Below are 17,376 nucleotides of genomic sequence, written 5' to 3'. Positions count from 1 at the left end.
CATGCACCATATGTTGATGATAATGATAATATCTATGTTTATCTTTATAGCTGGTCTTAAGGCTAATTACGAGGCAGAGGTCAGCTGCTGCCTGGACACATCCATGATCACGCCACTGGTGGGACACAATTGTACTGGATTTCAGCTGAAGGCTGTTGTTCTGTCCAAACTGAGACATTTTTATTGTGACATACCCTCCACTGTTGTTAGCTTTTGATTCAATAATTTTTTTTGAGATGAGGAAATCACTATTGCATGTTTCTAGTTAAATACCCTACTTTTATGATATATCACTACAGCATGCACTTTTTATATTTTCCATCAATTTCACCCAAAAGTTGAATAACTATTTGTGAGCAGTGTATGTAGACACATAATAGAAGCACATTTCAATAATATGTCTGCTGCAGTAGTGCAGTTTATCTACCTAGATTGGTGTAACAGTAAAAAACAACAATATATGCTACTGATGTTTCTGACTAAAATCTGCTTGAAAAGCACAACTGCTTATCTGTCAAAATGTGTGTAACAAAAGTGTGCACTGAACACTGAATAAAGTCTCTGTAGATTATAGACAAAATTTGCATCTCTCATCACAAATTTCTGTTCATTCATCCAAAGTGCATGAGTAAAATACAAAACAGGTGAAGTACTAAAAAAGATTTATTTTCTAGAAAAGCCAATAGTCAACAATGCAGTTTAATTCTGGGACAGTTGCTCCAGCACCGACACCATGCGTCCCATCAGTGCAACCAAGGTTTTCATTCATCTTCTGGATGTTCTGGAGCATGGCAGAGGTCACGTCTTGGTGTCTTCCGATCTGTTCCAAGAACCGTTCCTCTGACCTCTCCAGATACTGCAGAGGATCCACAGCAGCTTCCTGGTTCCCTTTTCCTGCATAAAAGCACCAAAAAGTACTAGTTGTCAGTAATTATTTTCTATTTTCATAAACACAGTTAACTTAAAGTAAATGTTCTATTTTGTGATTTTAGGATGGGTCAAAAGATAACATACTGATCATGTTGATGTCTGCATAGTCTAAACAGATCTTACTTGATTTGGTCTGTAGAGAGGAGGACAGCGTGGAGGAGCTGCAAGACGGAACCAGTAAGCTGCAGACTAGTGCTCCTGGTAACTGGACCTCATCATCCAAGGCCGACAACTAAATAAAATGAACAAGACATGCTGTTGATAGCATCTGTAATACAAATGATTTTATCCATTAACTGATTTATTGCTTTGTCCATACAATGTTAGAAAGTGTTACAAATAATACCTGTAATAATTTCCAACAGTGATAAATGCCTTGTTTTATTTTACAATAAAAAACACCAAAAGCATCTGTGTATAAGAAATCAGTGCATTGGATTTCCACATCTGCAAAGCTAGAAAATCACACATCAGAATTTCACCTTGAAATTATGAAAATAGCTGCAGATTACCAGTACTCTTTACTTCATTGTGTTAACTTGATCATTTCAATCAGTTTTTTAGACTTGTATTACTGATACGAAACATAATCAACACATAAATTAAAATGTGTTCGCAAAGAGTTCACTGGTTCTTCAAGGGAAATTTCAATGATAACCATATAGTTCAGTAATATGATTAATGGGTCATTGTGTAACAGCGTGGGAGGTTCTGAATACAGGTCTTGGACTGAAATATTGCTGCTGCTTTCCTCCGGTTTTATAAGGAGTTGTTTCATAGCTTGTTAGCTTACCAGCGGCTAACTGGCTGGCAAACAATAGTTGAACGCCAACCTCTAATCACTGATCCGGTGTCCGGACCGCGTTAGCTGGCGGAACGTTCATAATACTGATGTGGGACTGTTGTAGCTAGCGTATTCATAGTAGGATAACAGCAGGATGTTGGAGAAATAAAACTTACCATTATCAGGATCGCTGGTCTGCATGGCAGACTCTTAGCGCATCGCACTGCTTGAATGTCTGTGTGTTTCAGGCCGATTTTAAAATAAAACTCAATAAAATTCTCGTCCGGGTGAGTGTCCTTCGTTGTCGCTTCGCCATACGGACATGTCCCTTCCGGGGCTCGGTAGGAAAAAAAGATTTGATATATATATAATGAAAGTTGATATATATATAATGAAAGTCGATATATATATAATGAAAGTCGATATATATATAATGAAACTTGATATATATATAATGAAAGTTGATATATATATATAATGAAAGTTGATATATATATAATGAAAGTTGATATATATATAGTGAAAGTCGATATATATATAATGAAAGTTGATATATATATATAATGAAAGTTGATATATATATAATGAAAGTCGATATATATATATATATATAATGAAAGTCGAGATATATATATATAATGAAACTTGATATATATATATATAGTGAAAGTCGATATATATATAATGAAAGTCGAGATATATATATATAATGAAAGTTGATATATATATAGTGAAAGTCGATATATATATATATAATGAAAGTCGAGATATATATATATAATGAAAGTTGATATATATATAATGAAAGTCGATATATATATAATGAAAGTTGATATATATATAATGAAAGTTGATATATATATATATATATCAAGTTTCATTATATATATATCAAGTTTCATTATATATATATCGACTTTCATTATATATATATATCAAGTTTCATTATATATATATCAAGTTTCATTATATATATATCAAGTTTCATTATATATATATCGACTTTCATTATATATATAATTTCCTAAACGGCATGCCATATATATATATATATATATATATATATAAAACCTATCTCTAATTTTCAGCAACAAGAAGCACAAGACAAGATGTATTTCATAACTCATTTATAGATTGACTCTTTATTAAGATTCTAAAATTTCCCAGGGGTTTAATGCTTTGTACTTGAAATTTCCCCTCTGTTGTGACACATATTAAAAGATAAAGTATTATAAAGCAGTAAAATGTTCTGCCTGTAATTTATATTTTTGCTGCTCTAAGTGTTAAGGGACCAAAAAAAGAAGTTTTATTTATTCATCATATATTTTTTAATTTAATCAGCTGATTAATTGATTTTTTTTCCTGTCAAATATTGGATTTGGCATCGACTTAAAAAAAAAATCCATATCGGTCAGGCCATATTAAACAGCACACTGGCCTTTTCGGTGGGAAATTTCAATCCAAAGAAAACTCAAGATGGAACAGTTGACTGACATACAGTAATATGCAGACTCTGTAGGAAGGAGTTTTCTTTTCACTGAAGCACTTCCAGCTTAAAGAACCACATTAATGTGAAGTATGTGTTAGTCAGGGATTCTAACATGAACATTTAAAGGTGTTTAATAAACATCTTAAGTGCATATATAGTCTATTCTTTCTTGAGTCTGAACATGTAAAATGAAACACTACTAATATATATTAAAAATTAATGATATTTAATCATGATTTAAAAAAATATTGTTTGACAGCACTAATTATAACACAACAGTGACGTGGAAATTACATGATGATGATTAGATAAATGCTGAAATATTACACATATGACACAAGTTCCTGATATTTATTTGGGTAAATAAAATTCATAATACAGTAATGTGACTAATGCTACTAAAAAAACTTCGTAAGAACCTTTACTCAACTAATCAAAGGAAGAAGCATCAGATTAATAATCAAACAAAATACCAATTCAGACAGGCTCATCTAGAGAGTGGGTTCAGAATCTTTCTCAACAGTGCTGATTATACCTAACGAGGTGGCAGTCAATTTCACTTTTAATCTTAATATTTTAATTACGCTACAGCGTCAGTGTCAAGTGTGAAGCTCCCTGGAGGAGTGGTTGGTGAACTGCATACACCAGAGGTCAAGCAATCAGCCTGTGTTGAACATGCCCTGCACTGGTCTGATGTAGAGAGACTAAGTGACGCATTACTGAGCTGCTGTGTGTGACGAGCTAAGGATTACTAGTGGTTATAAGAAATTCTGATTTACCTTGAAAAGCAGCATGGGGGAAAAAAAAAAAATCTTTCTTTTACTTCTCTCTCTCAGACAACTACCCAACTGCAAAGTCATCATCGGTAAATATAAACCAAGTCAGGGTCAAAGTGACATCACAGCTCTAAAATACCTGTGGCTGTCTTGAGCTGAGAAAACATCTCTGGATCCCTCCTGTCTTGATATATAAAGCTGCAGGGCGGCCAATCATGCAGCCATTGTGGCAGACAGAGGAAGACGGGTGGGGTGGTCGATTGGCATTATGCTGCCAGTTGAAATAGCCCCCTTGTTTTTGTTTTCATCTCTGGCAGAACCATTGTGGCTGATGACTCCTATTTAAAAGACCATCCAATATGCAGGGATGTCACCTCAAACTGCCCATAAACGTAATTGCCCGTCCATTTGCTTCTGCCTTTAGAAGCCCCCAATAAAAGCATCCTGTCAGACGCAACTGCCACAAAGTTTAGTGACAAGTTCCAGCAGTGAAAGTTTTAAAGATGCCAGCCGAGCAGAAGAAGAAATGAAGGCAGTGGCAGACAGAGAGAGGTAACTACCAGTTGTGTCATAGTCTAAGGAATGAAACGTCTGCCCATAATCCCTCACACATGGAAAAAGTGAGATTACAACACAGGTGTAGTGGAGTGTGAATGAGTGTGTGTGTATCGGCAATGACATGCAGGTTTAAGGGATCAAAATAGAAATAAAAAACTGCAAGACAAAAAAATATCTCCTAGGTTTTACTCCTTGGGAAGGATTTACATGTAGCACTATGGCAGCAGTGTAACAATGCAAGAGTGGTATAGTGCAGGAATTTCTACATCTGCAGCACATAAAACTGAATGCAACTTCTTTCTTTTTAATATGCAGAACATTCTGCTTTTTGAACTCTTCCTGATGTATTCCGCTTCGTTATATGATGCTGAATAAACAGTGAGCTGTGGCTACTAATGCACTGCAGTAAGTGCTTTTCAGTGTAGCATCTATGGTGAATCGGGCAAATTAAAACAGTCCCAGAATTGCGATTCCCCCATTTGCAATGAGCAATCTTAGCCTAGATATGCTAAGCGGCTGTGCCCCCCCTTTCGACTAAGAGCAGCTACTGCTAGTGGTAAAATGTTGAGTGCTAACCTACAGAGAGACCTCTTATCACATGCCAGGTGTCTGGGTCGTCACCCCACCTGTGTGCAGCAACACACTCGCAGTACTCCCTTCTCCGCTTTCCACTGGAACACAAACAGAAGCAAACACACCGTCCCTGGAATGGATAAACAGACCTGCTGCTAAATATTCCTGCTATCTCTCATTCAAGTGCTTTCTTTTTCTCCTGTTTGTTCCCGCTCCAGCAATTATTCAGACTTCTGGTTTTGCTCCATTGCAGGCTACTTTCTGTTCAGTCATTTTTCTTCGTCTCTCCTCTCCTCTCCTCTCCTCTCCTCTCCTCTCCACCTTTTTTCTCCATCCACTTGACTTGCAGTTATCTGTCAAATTCCACCCTAGCGGCTGCTGTGCCTGAATCAATCAGAGTTGACTAGCTTTTGGCTTATCTGCACCCTAGGTGATTGATTTTCCTCGTTAGGTATAATTTGATGCTCTATCCCATCTCTTCCAGAGCAAATTAAATTGTAGTCGGAGTCCAATGCGCGAGTGTGAGCGAGCATGTGCTCATGTGAGAGAGAGACAGAGAGAGAGAAAGCCAGAAAGACAGAGTGGCAGGGCAAGCGTAAAATGTTTGAGTTCTGTGTACGTTTTGGTGTCTGAGTGTGTGTGACTGCGTGTCGCCGCAGTAGCCTGATAGATACAGCTAATGGGAAGTGGCGGACACACTAAAGCAGGCTGTTGTACACTGCTGCTGACAGTCCACACATTAGGCACGACGTTGCCAAGAAAATACTTCCAAAGGGCGCTGATGTTCTTTTTGGCTGTACATTTACAAACAAGATCAATATAAATCTAGAAATGAAAACACAAAATACACACCAGTCATTTGTACCGTTTTGGCCCAACAATTAGGAATGAACCAATTAAGACTTTGGAGCCCCAAATCTGATCAGAATCTTTTAGTACTCAATAGTTTATCTGTCGATTCTTTCTAAACACAATCATCATAAGTTTGCCTGACTTCCTAACCTTCAGCTTTAATTCAAGTGCTTTGGCAAAGAGTTAGGATTGGTTTAGCGAAAACATTGCAATAACTCTTTAGGGATTGCAGACATTTTTTATATAGTATCATCATTGGACATTGGCTAATAAGCAGTATCACGATGATGTGGTGCCTGTTTGCCTGGGATTTCATGACAAACTATGCAGATGAAATATCTGGAGTTGATCCAGCTACTGAATTTGGTAGCTGTTTGAGGGAATCTCAATATGAGCTCCAAAGAGGTGTCGAAACAAGCGAAAAAGGCCATCATTAGACTGAAAATACGAAAAAGACCAATCAGGGAGGCAGCAGAAACTCTAGGAGTGTTGTAATGAACAATTCGGTGTATTCTTAAAAAGAAAGAATGTAATAGGGAGCTCAACAGCACCTAAAGTCCTAGAAGACCATGAAAGACAACTGAAGTGGATGATTGCTAAAGAAACAACCTCTTTACAACATGAAGCCAAGTCAAGAACAATTTTGAGAAGGCTTCTCATGCCTTGATGAATGTAAATACAGACCATTTATCACAAGATGCAAGCAAGAGCACAACGGCCAGATTTTGCGAGGAAACATCTATAAAAGTCTGCAAAGTTCATCTGTCAAACATGGTGTAGGCAGTGTTGTGGCATGGGCACATATGACTGCTAGTAGAACTGGGTCACTGGTGTTTATTGATGGCGTGACTGCTGACAGAAGTGCAGGATGAATTCTGAAGTGTACAGAGGTTTCGGCTGAGATTTAGTCAAATGCTAGAAAACTGATGGGACGGTGCTTCACAGTATAGATAGATAATGATCCAAAACATACTGAAGGCAACTGAAATGCTTCTTAAAGTAAAAAAAATGGACGAGTCAGGCACCTAGCCTCAACCCAGCTGAGCTGCTTCACATTTACTGAACCAACCTGAGAGAAGAAAGACCCACAAACAAGCAGCAACAGAAGGCAGCTGCAATAAAGGCCCAGCAAAGCATCTCAAAGGCAGAAGCTCAGCATTTTGTGATGTCCATGGACTTTGGATTTCAGGCAGTCAATGAATGCATTTGATTTGCATCCAAGTGGCAAAATTACAAGGACTGGGTTACTTTTCAAATACTTATGGACCTGACTTTAAATGTTGATATTATATGTTTGTTGCACATTGAATCATCAGCGGTAGACTACACAGTTTGGCACAACTTAATTTTCATTAGCCTAAAAGTGAAAGCGTAACTGTAGAAAGTGACTCTGCATATCCATGTCACATTCTATAGAGGGAAGACACATCAGTCTATCGCAGTTTTGCAAACTAGAAAATGTCCACTCCAGACTGGACAGTGGACGGACAGCCATTATGAGCTGCTGCTGGCAATGTTTATAAGTTTAACTGGTGAAAGGAATGAATAGTGCTGACCAAAAATGAGAATCTGTAGCTTAATAATTGAACAATGATCATTTTTACCATAAGAAATCAGTTAATCCACGAGTTATGTCAAACTCTACACTCAAACTTAGTCATTTGCACTGGTATACTAAAATAACTCTTCATACACTCCTAATTTTCCCTTTCATATAGTGACAACATGTAAACTGTAGTGCCTGATATAAAAGAGAACAGTGCATCAAACTGCAGGGTACAGTAATGAAAGCATCAGATTTTGACAACCTAGATTTCTCTGATGCTGATCTATCCAAGAACTGATGTAACAGCATGAGCCTAAAGTCAAATCTGTCATTGCTGTTGCCAGCAATTAGGGCGTGATCCACTCACCTCATCCTTGTCCTCGGCCTGGATAAAGAGGGGCAGGGCAAAGCCCACCTGGGCCAATTCAGTGATGCGGACTCGATACTCAGAACTGTTGAACTTCGGAGCATTGTCATTTTTGTCAATTAACAGGATGGTGAAGGTGGTCATCACTGTTGCGTTTGATGGGCTGCGATCATCTTTTAACTCCGTGGCCTGATGGGGAGCAACAGAAGGAAGTGGCAGAGAAAGAGAGAGAAGGACAGAGCGACATGAGACACATTTGATTGGACTGAAAATGTCATTCTGGATGGAGGCGGTCAGCACACAATCTCGGCAGGTATTTACAGCTGTTCATTTATTGGATCAAAAGGTGGACAGACGGCCTCAAAGCAATCACAGAAATAGGCTCAAAGTGAGGCCAAGGGAGGGCCAGCACATGTACATTCACACATACACACACGTTACACATGGACACACAATGAGATTTAGGAGAAAGGAGTCCCATTCAGAAGACATAATTACGCACTCTCTCTGTTTCTGCTGCCTCAGTATTGAAGACTCGAGGTCCCTCAAATGAAAAAAAAAAATAGGAGAGAAAGTCTTGTATTGATGGAGGAGTGTCACAGGCAATAGGAGAAGAGGCAGGAACAACATGCTGGTCTCTGGGTAATCAAGGTAGTTTAGCCTCTTTCATCCCAGCACCACTAAATCACTTGACCTCCACCTCCACACGCTCAGCACTATCTAAGCTGCCTGAAGTTGAGAAATTAGTTGTATTACTATGGCACACCACAATCAATAGCAGCACCAGCTAAGAAAGCACAAGCAGAGAGAAGGATAGAAAATTTGGAGGCAAAAAAAATCCATATCTTATAAATACATTTTTGTGTGACATTTTTTCTTTTTCAGCACTTTCGCTCATTCTACTTTTCTTGTTTGTAATTATTGATTTCAATTAAAAAGACAGACTGAGGCTAGAATATATTAGCCAGAATCTTTTTTGTACTTAAACCCTAGATCGAGTTGTATCTCAATAGTCTCTCATATAAAAAAATCTCATACAATATGCTTTTTATTAACAATAATTGCAGCTAAATGAGTAAATGCATTTGTGTTAGAGAGCCTATTAGGTGCTATTCATTGTGCGGAAAGGAAGCAAATGATTTGACCTGACAACTATCAAAATCAAGAATGCAATTTTGTATATACACAGAAAAAAGAGTCTCTGTTTGCAAATCCTTTCATTTCACACGTCCTTTCATCCTGTGGGAACCACTTGGTTTATAATACTAGGAGGAAATAATGACAAAAAAAAAAACAGTGGAGGGGTGGACAAGGTGGGAAGCTGTGGTGGGGGTGAGAGGGCAGGACTGACATGTTAAAAAGCCAAGTGAGACAGACTTTGAGCTCAGTGGAGGGACGGAGGGATTCAGAGATTGCACCTGCTTCAAACAAAAGAAGAAAGGGAAAAATGGAGGAACAAAGGATGCCTCAGCATCAAGGAGGACTCTAAATCCTATTCCTTTATCTTGTTCTCCTCATCTCCCCTTGTCCTCCTGGCTGCTGGCTGCTCAGTGAACACAAGCCTCTGAAGGAGATATTATCATAGAATCACAAACATGAATACCTTCACTAACGAGTCCAATAGAAGCACTTGAGTTTGTCTGGGTCACATTTGCGCAGAAGCATATCGACACAGGCTCTATCGGCACATATGGCACTGCAGGATCTTGTATTTAGTCAGTGTTAAGTGGCATACTGACCTTGGAATCCTTCCAAATTCCGGCACATCTACATTAAAGACAGTCACATCACAATATGTGCACTACAAGCCAGGCTGAAGTCCTGAATTTAGCAGGTCTTTTGAGCCACTATCAAACCGAGACACTTCATTGATTTAGTACACTATCATATCAAAGCTTTCTCTTGATCCACCGCCCAAACAGGCTTTCGATCTCTTCTCTGGGTCCCTCCACTGCATAGTCCCCCCCCCCCTTTAAATTCAGCAGCTCACCTTGACTGTGAGAGTGAATCCTGCTAAGTAGAGCGGGTTTTCTCTGTCCAGCTGGCCATTCACTGTCAGCCACCCACTGATGTAGTCCAGGGCAAAAACGCTGTTGGTGTTTCCTAGATAGATAGATGGGGAGAGTGAGAGACAGAGCGAAGAAAGTCAGAGGAACAAACAAAACTGGCGTTGTGGATAATTCAACATAACTCCTGGGATGCAGCACGGAGCCTGTGGAAGGAAAGGTGCTGGATGAGCTATGTGTATGTCTCTATTTCATGCAATATGGATTTCAGCTGTTGCAGTGCTGTCTTTTATCTCTCTACCACCTCCAACCAGTCCACAAGCTGCTTGTCCTGCATCCCTTTGTTTCGGTCACTGTCTGACCTCATTCAACTACTTCTATTTCATTGTTAACTTCCCCCTCTTCTCCTCTTCACTTCTTCATTGAGCTGTAATTTATGAACTGATTAAACTGTCAATAATTCTTGGAAAAATCCCAGTAACTACATATATATTGGCTCAAAATTTAAAGATATCCAGTGGAGGTTTTATGCCGGAAGTAGTGCTAAGGAGAAATTCATGAACGGGATCCTGTTTTGTTTGTATACAGCATGTGCATCCTCCAGTGCAAGTGCCAATGATATATTAGCCAGTCTTACCGATGGTTTCACACCGTTCAGTTGACTGACACTGAAATCACAAAGAATGCAGAAAAGAAGCTAATTTATCTTTTTTTTTTAAATGCATTGTAAAATTCTTTAAAGAAAAGAACTCCACCAAACAACTTTTCTAAAATATTTGATCGTATTCACTTTCGATATTTAGAATTATTAGTCAAACCTCATCATTTTTGAAGCCTTAAAGACTGTGCAAATATAAGTCTTCACTTCATGACTTTCTTTCAGTTGTAATATAATATGCATGTATGCAGACACGACTGATTGACTGCTATGTTAGCACAGCACACATTTCTTTCAAACTACATCACCTTGCATGGGTTGATGAATTGCATTAACTTTGTTATAGTCCATGCACTCCTTCAGAGAGTAGCGTTTCAAATTATGAACGCTGCACTGTTCTCATTAACAAGTTCAAGTGCGCCTGGGGTTCTTTATTCACTTAAATTAAACAGGTTAAAATATTAGACTGAGGCCCACTTGAGTCCTCTCCTCATATTTTCTTTTCCCTCTCTTCATTTTCAAATTACCGTCCGACTCGTTAACTTCCTCACCTCGCTTACGCTTGTCTTTGACCGGCTCTTTCTCTCTCTTTTGCCTGCTAATTACACCCAGCAGATGGAGACAACAAACGAAAATACACCCAGTGGCCCTCACCTCTTCACTGTTAATGTTCTCTTGTTCCCCTCCCCTGTGCGGCCTCTGTCAAATCAGATGAATCATTTCTCAAAACACTGAATGCCTTAACACCTTCACTGTGATTCTTGATGCCTGCCATGTGTTCTGTTTGCGACCGAAAAGGCCCCTGTGCGATCTTTAGACAATGACAGTTCATACATGGGAATGATATCAGAGCAATCAGTTGCGCTGAAGACCATCAATAGAGTGGACAAGACTGAATGAGAGCATTCTGATTGTCAAGGACACTTAGAAGTAATTCACTTAGGCCTTGTTAATACAGGCCGCTCTTAACAGCTCATAGCAGAAACTCCTCTGTGCTGCCTCATACTGTAGGCTACACAGGATAATCTCAGGATTAATAAAAAAAAAAAGCGCAAAGCAGAATCACCAGAGTAATCCTTAATATAAAAAGAATAAAATGCTAATTAATTACTAAAGGATCATTAGAAACAGCACACCATGGAACTCACTGACACTGTATGTTGCAGCCCACGATACAAGCAATGAAACCAGAGTGGAAATTCATTAGGAAAGCAGCACTCTGCAGGTATCGCCATTTTTCAGGTTTGTTAGTCAATATGCACCATAAAGCTGTTTTTAATTCCCATTTTTGCCCAACATTTTCACCACTGATGCCTTCTCTTTCATATATATATTGCTCTTCCATACAAAAAACACACAAATCATCATAGCGTTAGTAATGTTTCTGCTACAAGTTTAAATCCATATTCTGCAAATATAAAACATTACAGAAAAAGTATGACATCACACCCTTTGGTTTTGGATATGTCTTATCAAAAACAAGTTAGTGGATGTAAGCAGATTAGGTACAACCAGATAGTTGGCAATTTATTCATCTAAATTTAGGATACAGCATAATTTAGGATATATTCAACAAAAATGAAACAGGTTACATTAGAAATATCTACATTTTTTTGTAGAGAGCTTCTGTCTGTCTAATGGTGCAAATGATTTTAACCCAAAATCATTGCCCGCTCAGCTTTTTATAGCTGAACAAAATATTGCTTTGCTTCTTTCTTTAAAAGGCAGTCTATTTTGTGTACAACAACAACTGGCCACTTTCAACCTTTATTTAAAAATGTACATAAAAAGTATATCAGCTTTTAAGATATAAGTCAGACAGAATTCCTTACATTTTGTGTTTACTAGATTTATTGTTGTTGCTATGGAATGGAAAGATTGACTCAGTCAATCAAAGTGTAATAATTTAAATGTAATGCGTTGTGTTTTTAAAAAAATGTAGTCTCTTAATACAAGTTTCATTCTAAGTATACACTGTGAACCCTGAGCTGCAGTTTGGCGGAATAAGAGCCACTCTCAGCTAGTTTAGAGTAATAGCTGAGGCCCAGACTCCAGAGAAACATGTTCAGATGGTGTACAACAGCTAGGGGTCAACAGATTAACCCATGCCTCCCCACTCGCTGCTCTATCATTGCCCTGTACCTACTCTGGAATGAAGAGGAGGGAAGCTGCACAACCGAGAGCAGAGGAGGCGTACAGGAGAGGAGTTTGGCCAGCAAAGATGGCAGAGCCCTTGGGTAATTAGTCTGGACTGAGGCCAGGAGGTGGAGAGAAGGAGGTGCAAGGGACAAATACTACTGCTGATTATATCTAGCTTGCATATTATATTTAATTGTCGGACTGAAGAAAGGTGAGCCTGGAAATATTGAATTATTTGTACATTGCTCATGGTTTCAATATGGTAAAATAAAATGTAAAATATATAAGGATCTATTTTAAGATCCTACTATGAAATCTAAAATATATATATATATATATATATATATATATATATATATTTTAAATAAACGTTCTCCATTAAATGATAAATTGCATGGTTTGTCAACATATTGTAGAATGACTGGTCAGGACCACATTGTTAACTGTGGCCAAAATGATTGCAAATAACATTAAGAAACATTAGTAACGTAGCATAACATTGGAGCAATTTTAAGGGGTTTATTTTCATGACATAAAACTTCTGTATAGATACATCTACATACTCTATAAATCAGTTTCATGGGTTTAAATAATGGTCACAGAAAGACATCACGTTTAAGAAATTTTCAAGTTCTGTAATTTTAAATTGCACACTTTATTCTTTCATACTCTTGCACTCTTGGACACTATTTGCACTATAAAAGATTTTAACATTTGTACGTCCTATACATAGGACACTTTGCTTTTTATTGTTATTCTTGTTGTTTGTCTTTATTTACTGCACATTTTTACTTATTTATTCGTATTTATGGTGGTGGGAAATGTACTCTTTCTGCTGTAGCAAACAAATTTCCCCTTGGGCATTAATAAAGCATTTCTATTCCATTCTATTCCATTCTATTCTATTCTAACAGTCATAGCCTTGCCTAAAAAAAACAACTATCAGAAACGTAAAGAACACTTGTTTACTGTCTTAAGGTCTGATATTTTGTTGATTTTGTAGCTTTATAATCTCACACTACATCCTCCGTTGCCCTCGATGGACAAGCGTTCCTATGGTTATGAAAAGAATTTGTCACTTGAATGTGAAAGTAAGTTATTTTTGGCCATTTCCTGAAATAATTGACACTCTCATTTTTCTGTGGCTGACCGTCTGAAAATGTGAGGAACTGAAAATGAACTCTCCCAGAAGTAGGAAGACAATGAAATAAAGGATCAATAAGATTGAATTTTCCCTTGCAAAAAACTGACCCTCTGTAATCAATGCAATAACCCTATAGTCAGTGTTGGGGCCAAGTTTGTTATTACAGTTGGAGTGTTAGCGTGCAGTTCTTTTGCCTGATGGGAGGGGCCAGGCATGAAGTTGATGATGATACCAATTGGTGGAGGTGGTAGGGGGGTAATGTGCATCAGGGATTCGGACGCACTCGGTGTGGGCATCATGCCTCTAAATTGCTTTGTCAGCTTCAGTGGCCTGACTAGAATGCCAATCTACTCCGACAGCCGCCCCTTATCCGGACGACTGGGCGCTCACCTGGCCAAGCGGAGACTCACAAACACACACACACACCTACAAAAGCACGCAAGCAGTGTGCAGTAATGTACATAACAGCAGACTGCTGGTTCTACTCTCCGTATGCATCCGGTAAAGAGGCTTTGACTCATTGCTTCAGGTTCCCTTGAGCAGCCCTCCCCACCTCAGCTTCACTGCTTGACCACAGAGACAGACTGAAATTACACAGAGTGACTCACTGGTCCCACTGAGAGAGAAAATATAATCATATTCTAATTGCTGATAGAAAGTGCTCTCCAGTGATCTGTCAGGACACTGTGATTAGACCCCCAGGAGGTGAAAAGTGCTGCATGCAGATACGCACACACTCGAATAAGCACAAATAGCTTCACAATTTCTGTGTGCATTTGATATTCACATTCAGTGATGATATTTACGTGTTTCATGCATGTGTTAATGTGCAGGTACTTAGATCCTGAATTTCTATGGAGAGGGTGCAAGTGTGTGTGTCAGAGTGCATGTGGTGCTAACTGGCAGAGTTTGATTCTGTGATGTGGGACTCCAGGGGATTAGCCATGCTCTCATATTACCAACAGTACTGGACTGGAAAATGAGAAACCATGCCATGATTTTGTCTAGAGTGGGGTGCACAGTCAAATGCACTCACTCACACACAAACACACCTAAAGAAATGCCCACAAGCACACGCACACGCACACACACACACACACACACACATTGGCAGACACACACAAACTCACAAAAACAGCTATAATTTCCTGCAAATTCAGTACATGCACAATAGCTCTGATGATGAGAACTACAATTACAAGATAAAAGTAATCCAAATAATTTGCATCTTCTGAATAAACTCCGCAATACCAAAGTATAAAGAAAAAACACAGGTGTGGATTTCATATTATCCTCTCACACATGCATGTACAGTCTTGTGTCACGAATGGTGAAGTGACGGCTTATTTCCTGACAATAGTTGCCTTGTTGAATTGCTCTCCTTCACTTACAAAGAGCAAATAGTGATTGCAGAGACGGGGAAAAATAGGTAGAAATGGGAGCGACGAGTGTTTTGACTTGCAAAAATGGAAAACATACATATGTAGTTATTAGGTGGGGATTGCCCAAGAGAACAGAAGAAATAAGGCATTTGATCTGATGAGCTCAATCGGGCGTGACAAGTGGATGACAATGACTTTCTCCAAGCAATGAGCTTTTGAGGACAGCCAAAACAGGAGTTCTCTCCAAGTGTAATCGCCATGACTAAGCTAGTGACAACTGTTTTCTCTAGTTTGTGACAACACCATGGGGGCGCTGGAACATTCTAGTAATGTGATATGGCATGCAGCCAGTTCTCAGAGTCTTGGGGCTAAGATTTTGTGTACTTGCTAAATGTACACAAATTAGTGTCACTTTTAAGGATTACGCCTACAGGCAAATCATGTTAATGATGAGCTTTTAGCTCATTGTTTTCAAACTACATTCATTTCCAAAATCTAAATGAACAGCATCTCACCTACACTTAGTGGCTTGTACACATGTTCATCTGTGGACTGACACACCCTTCAGTGTGTGACAGCTACCAGCGCTTATGTATGTGCTTTTGTGTGTGTGATGCCAAGTGATAATGGCCCTGTGGGTGTCTTGCCATTGGCAGACAAGCTGCATTTCATGAATACTCAATGAACTAGTTTCATCAAAAGGTTTTCTTCAAAAAAAAGGTTCAAGGACAAATATTTTAAGACAATGTGTAGCGGATGAGATCAACTTCCTTTTGTGTCCAGAGATCACACTGGTTGACATTGCCAGTAGGACGCACTTCCACTGTTGTTAAGGAGGTCCCAATGCCTCAGTTTTGAATAGGAAATGCTGCTGCATCTCAAGAAGTTCCTGTTGTTCGACCCTTAACTTAAAAACAGACTGCCCGGTTTAAAAAGAAGTTGCACACTCTAATGTTTTGTTGGACTACCTTTAGCTCTGAATATGGCACTCATTTGATGTGGCATCGTTTTGATAAGTTTCTGCAATGTCACAGCATTTATTTCTGTCCAGAGATGCATTAACTCTCTACCAAGATCTTATATTGATGATGGGAGCGTTGGACCGCTGTTCAAAGTCTTCTCCAGCACATCCCAAAGATTCTCAATGGGGCTGAGGTCTGGACTCTGTGAAGGTCGATCCACGTGTGAAAATGACGTCTCATGCTCATTTGCATAGGGAGCCACAAGAATCTGGGCATCATCATCTTGGAACATGCCCATGCCATTAGGGAAGAAAAACTCCATTGATGGAAAGACCTGGTCATTCAGTATATTCAGGTAGTCAGCTGACCCCATTCTTTGGGAACATAACGTTGCTAAACCTGACCAACCCCAGATTCTAACTATAACCTACACAGGCTTGTAGGCACTAGACATGATGAGTGCATCACTTCATCGCCTCTCTTCTTACCCTGAAGCACCGATCACTTTGGAACAGGGTAAATCTGGACTCATCAGACCACATGACCAACCACATTAGCTCCCCGAAGATGATGGTTCACCACTATTCTTCCAAGTTTTAATAATGCATTGGACAGTTCTTAACACGGTTTTAGTAATTTCAGAAATCTCCTTAGTTGTTTTCTTTGCTTGATACAGGCCAATAATTTGACCCTTCTGAGACAGATTAACATCCTTTCCATGACCACAGGACATGTCTTCTGACATGGTTATTAAAGAAATGAGAAGTTCCTCACTGCATCAGCTAAGGTTAAGTTGTTGCCAGCTGAAATGTATTCATCGCTGCAGTAATCATCCAACGGAAGGCTCTTACCTCTTTTCGTAGTTAAATCCAAGTGGCAACTTTTTTTTTGGCCAGGCAGTGTATGAAGCTCAACAAAGCAAAGCCAGGGAGATTACAGGATTGAGAAAAGACTGGAGTTAGGACACAAATACCTTGACTGTTAAAACAAAAAAGAATTGAACTTTTTGTGGCTCTGAATTTTTCTGGTTTTGTAACTCTCACCTTAAATACATTTGGGACAACAGAAAATGTAAGTGATGATTGGGATGCAGTTTAGACTCCTGTAGAATGGATAATACTTCACTTACTTTATCATACTTTATCTATTTCCCCTATTTGTTGTTTTTAGATGTTGACAGTGCACTTTGAGCGTATAGCACCTCTTTCCA

The 17,376-nt window shown here is 38.9% G+C and overlaps 1 protein-coding gene and 1 long non-coding RNA gene across 2 annotated transcripts in view; both read right to left on the bottom strand.

Moving 5' to 3' along the window:
* Positions 1 to 17,376, bottom strand: part of cdh23 (cadherin-related 23) — a 200,443-nt gene that overhangs the window by 86,282 nt on the left and 96,785 nt on the right. The window contains 2 exon segments of the mRNA XM_051959826.1: positions 7,876 to 8,064; positions 9,866 to 9,978. Coding sequence (XP_051815786.1) covers positions 7,876 to 8,064; positions 9,866 to 9,978 — 302 coding nt within the window.
* LOC127537489 (uncharacterized) lies at positions 646 to 2,113 on the bottom strand. Its single transcript, XR_007947145.1, has 3 exons — positions 1,891 to 2,113; positions 1,054 to 1,162; positions 646 to 894 (listed from the first exon to the last, which is right to left on the bottom strand). It is a non-coding gene; the product is annotated as an uncharacterized LOC127537489 (long non-coding RNA).

This window comes from Acanthochromis polyacanthus, chromosome 15 (assembly GCF_021347895.1).
Source record: "Acanthochromis polyacanthus isolate Apoly-LR-REF ecotype Palm Island chromosome 15, KAUST_Apoly_ChrSc, whole genome shotgun sequence".
NCBI classification, from domain to species: Eukaryota; Metazoa; Chordata; class Actinopteri; family Pomacentridae; genus Acanthochromis; species Acanthochromis polyacanthus.
This window is presented reverse-complemented; position numbering and strand designations above follow the sequence as displayed.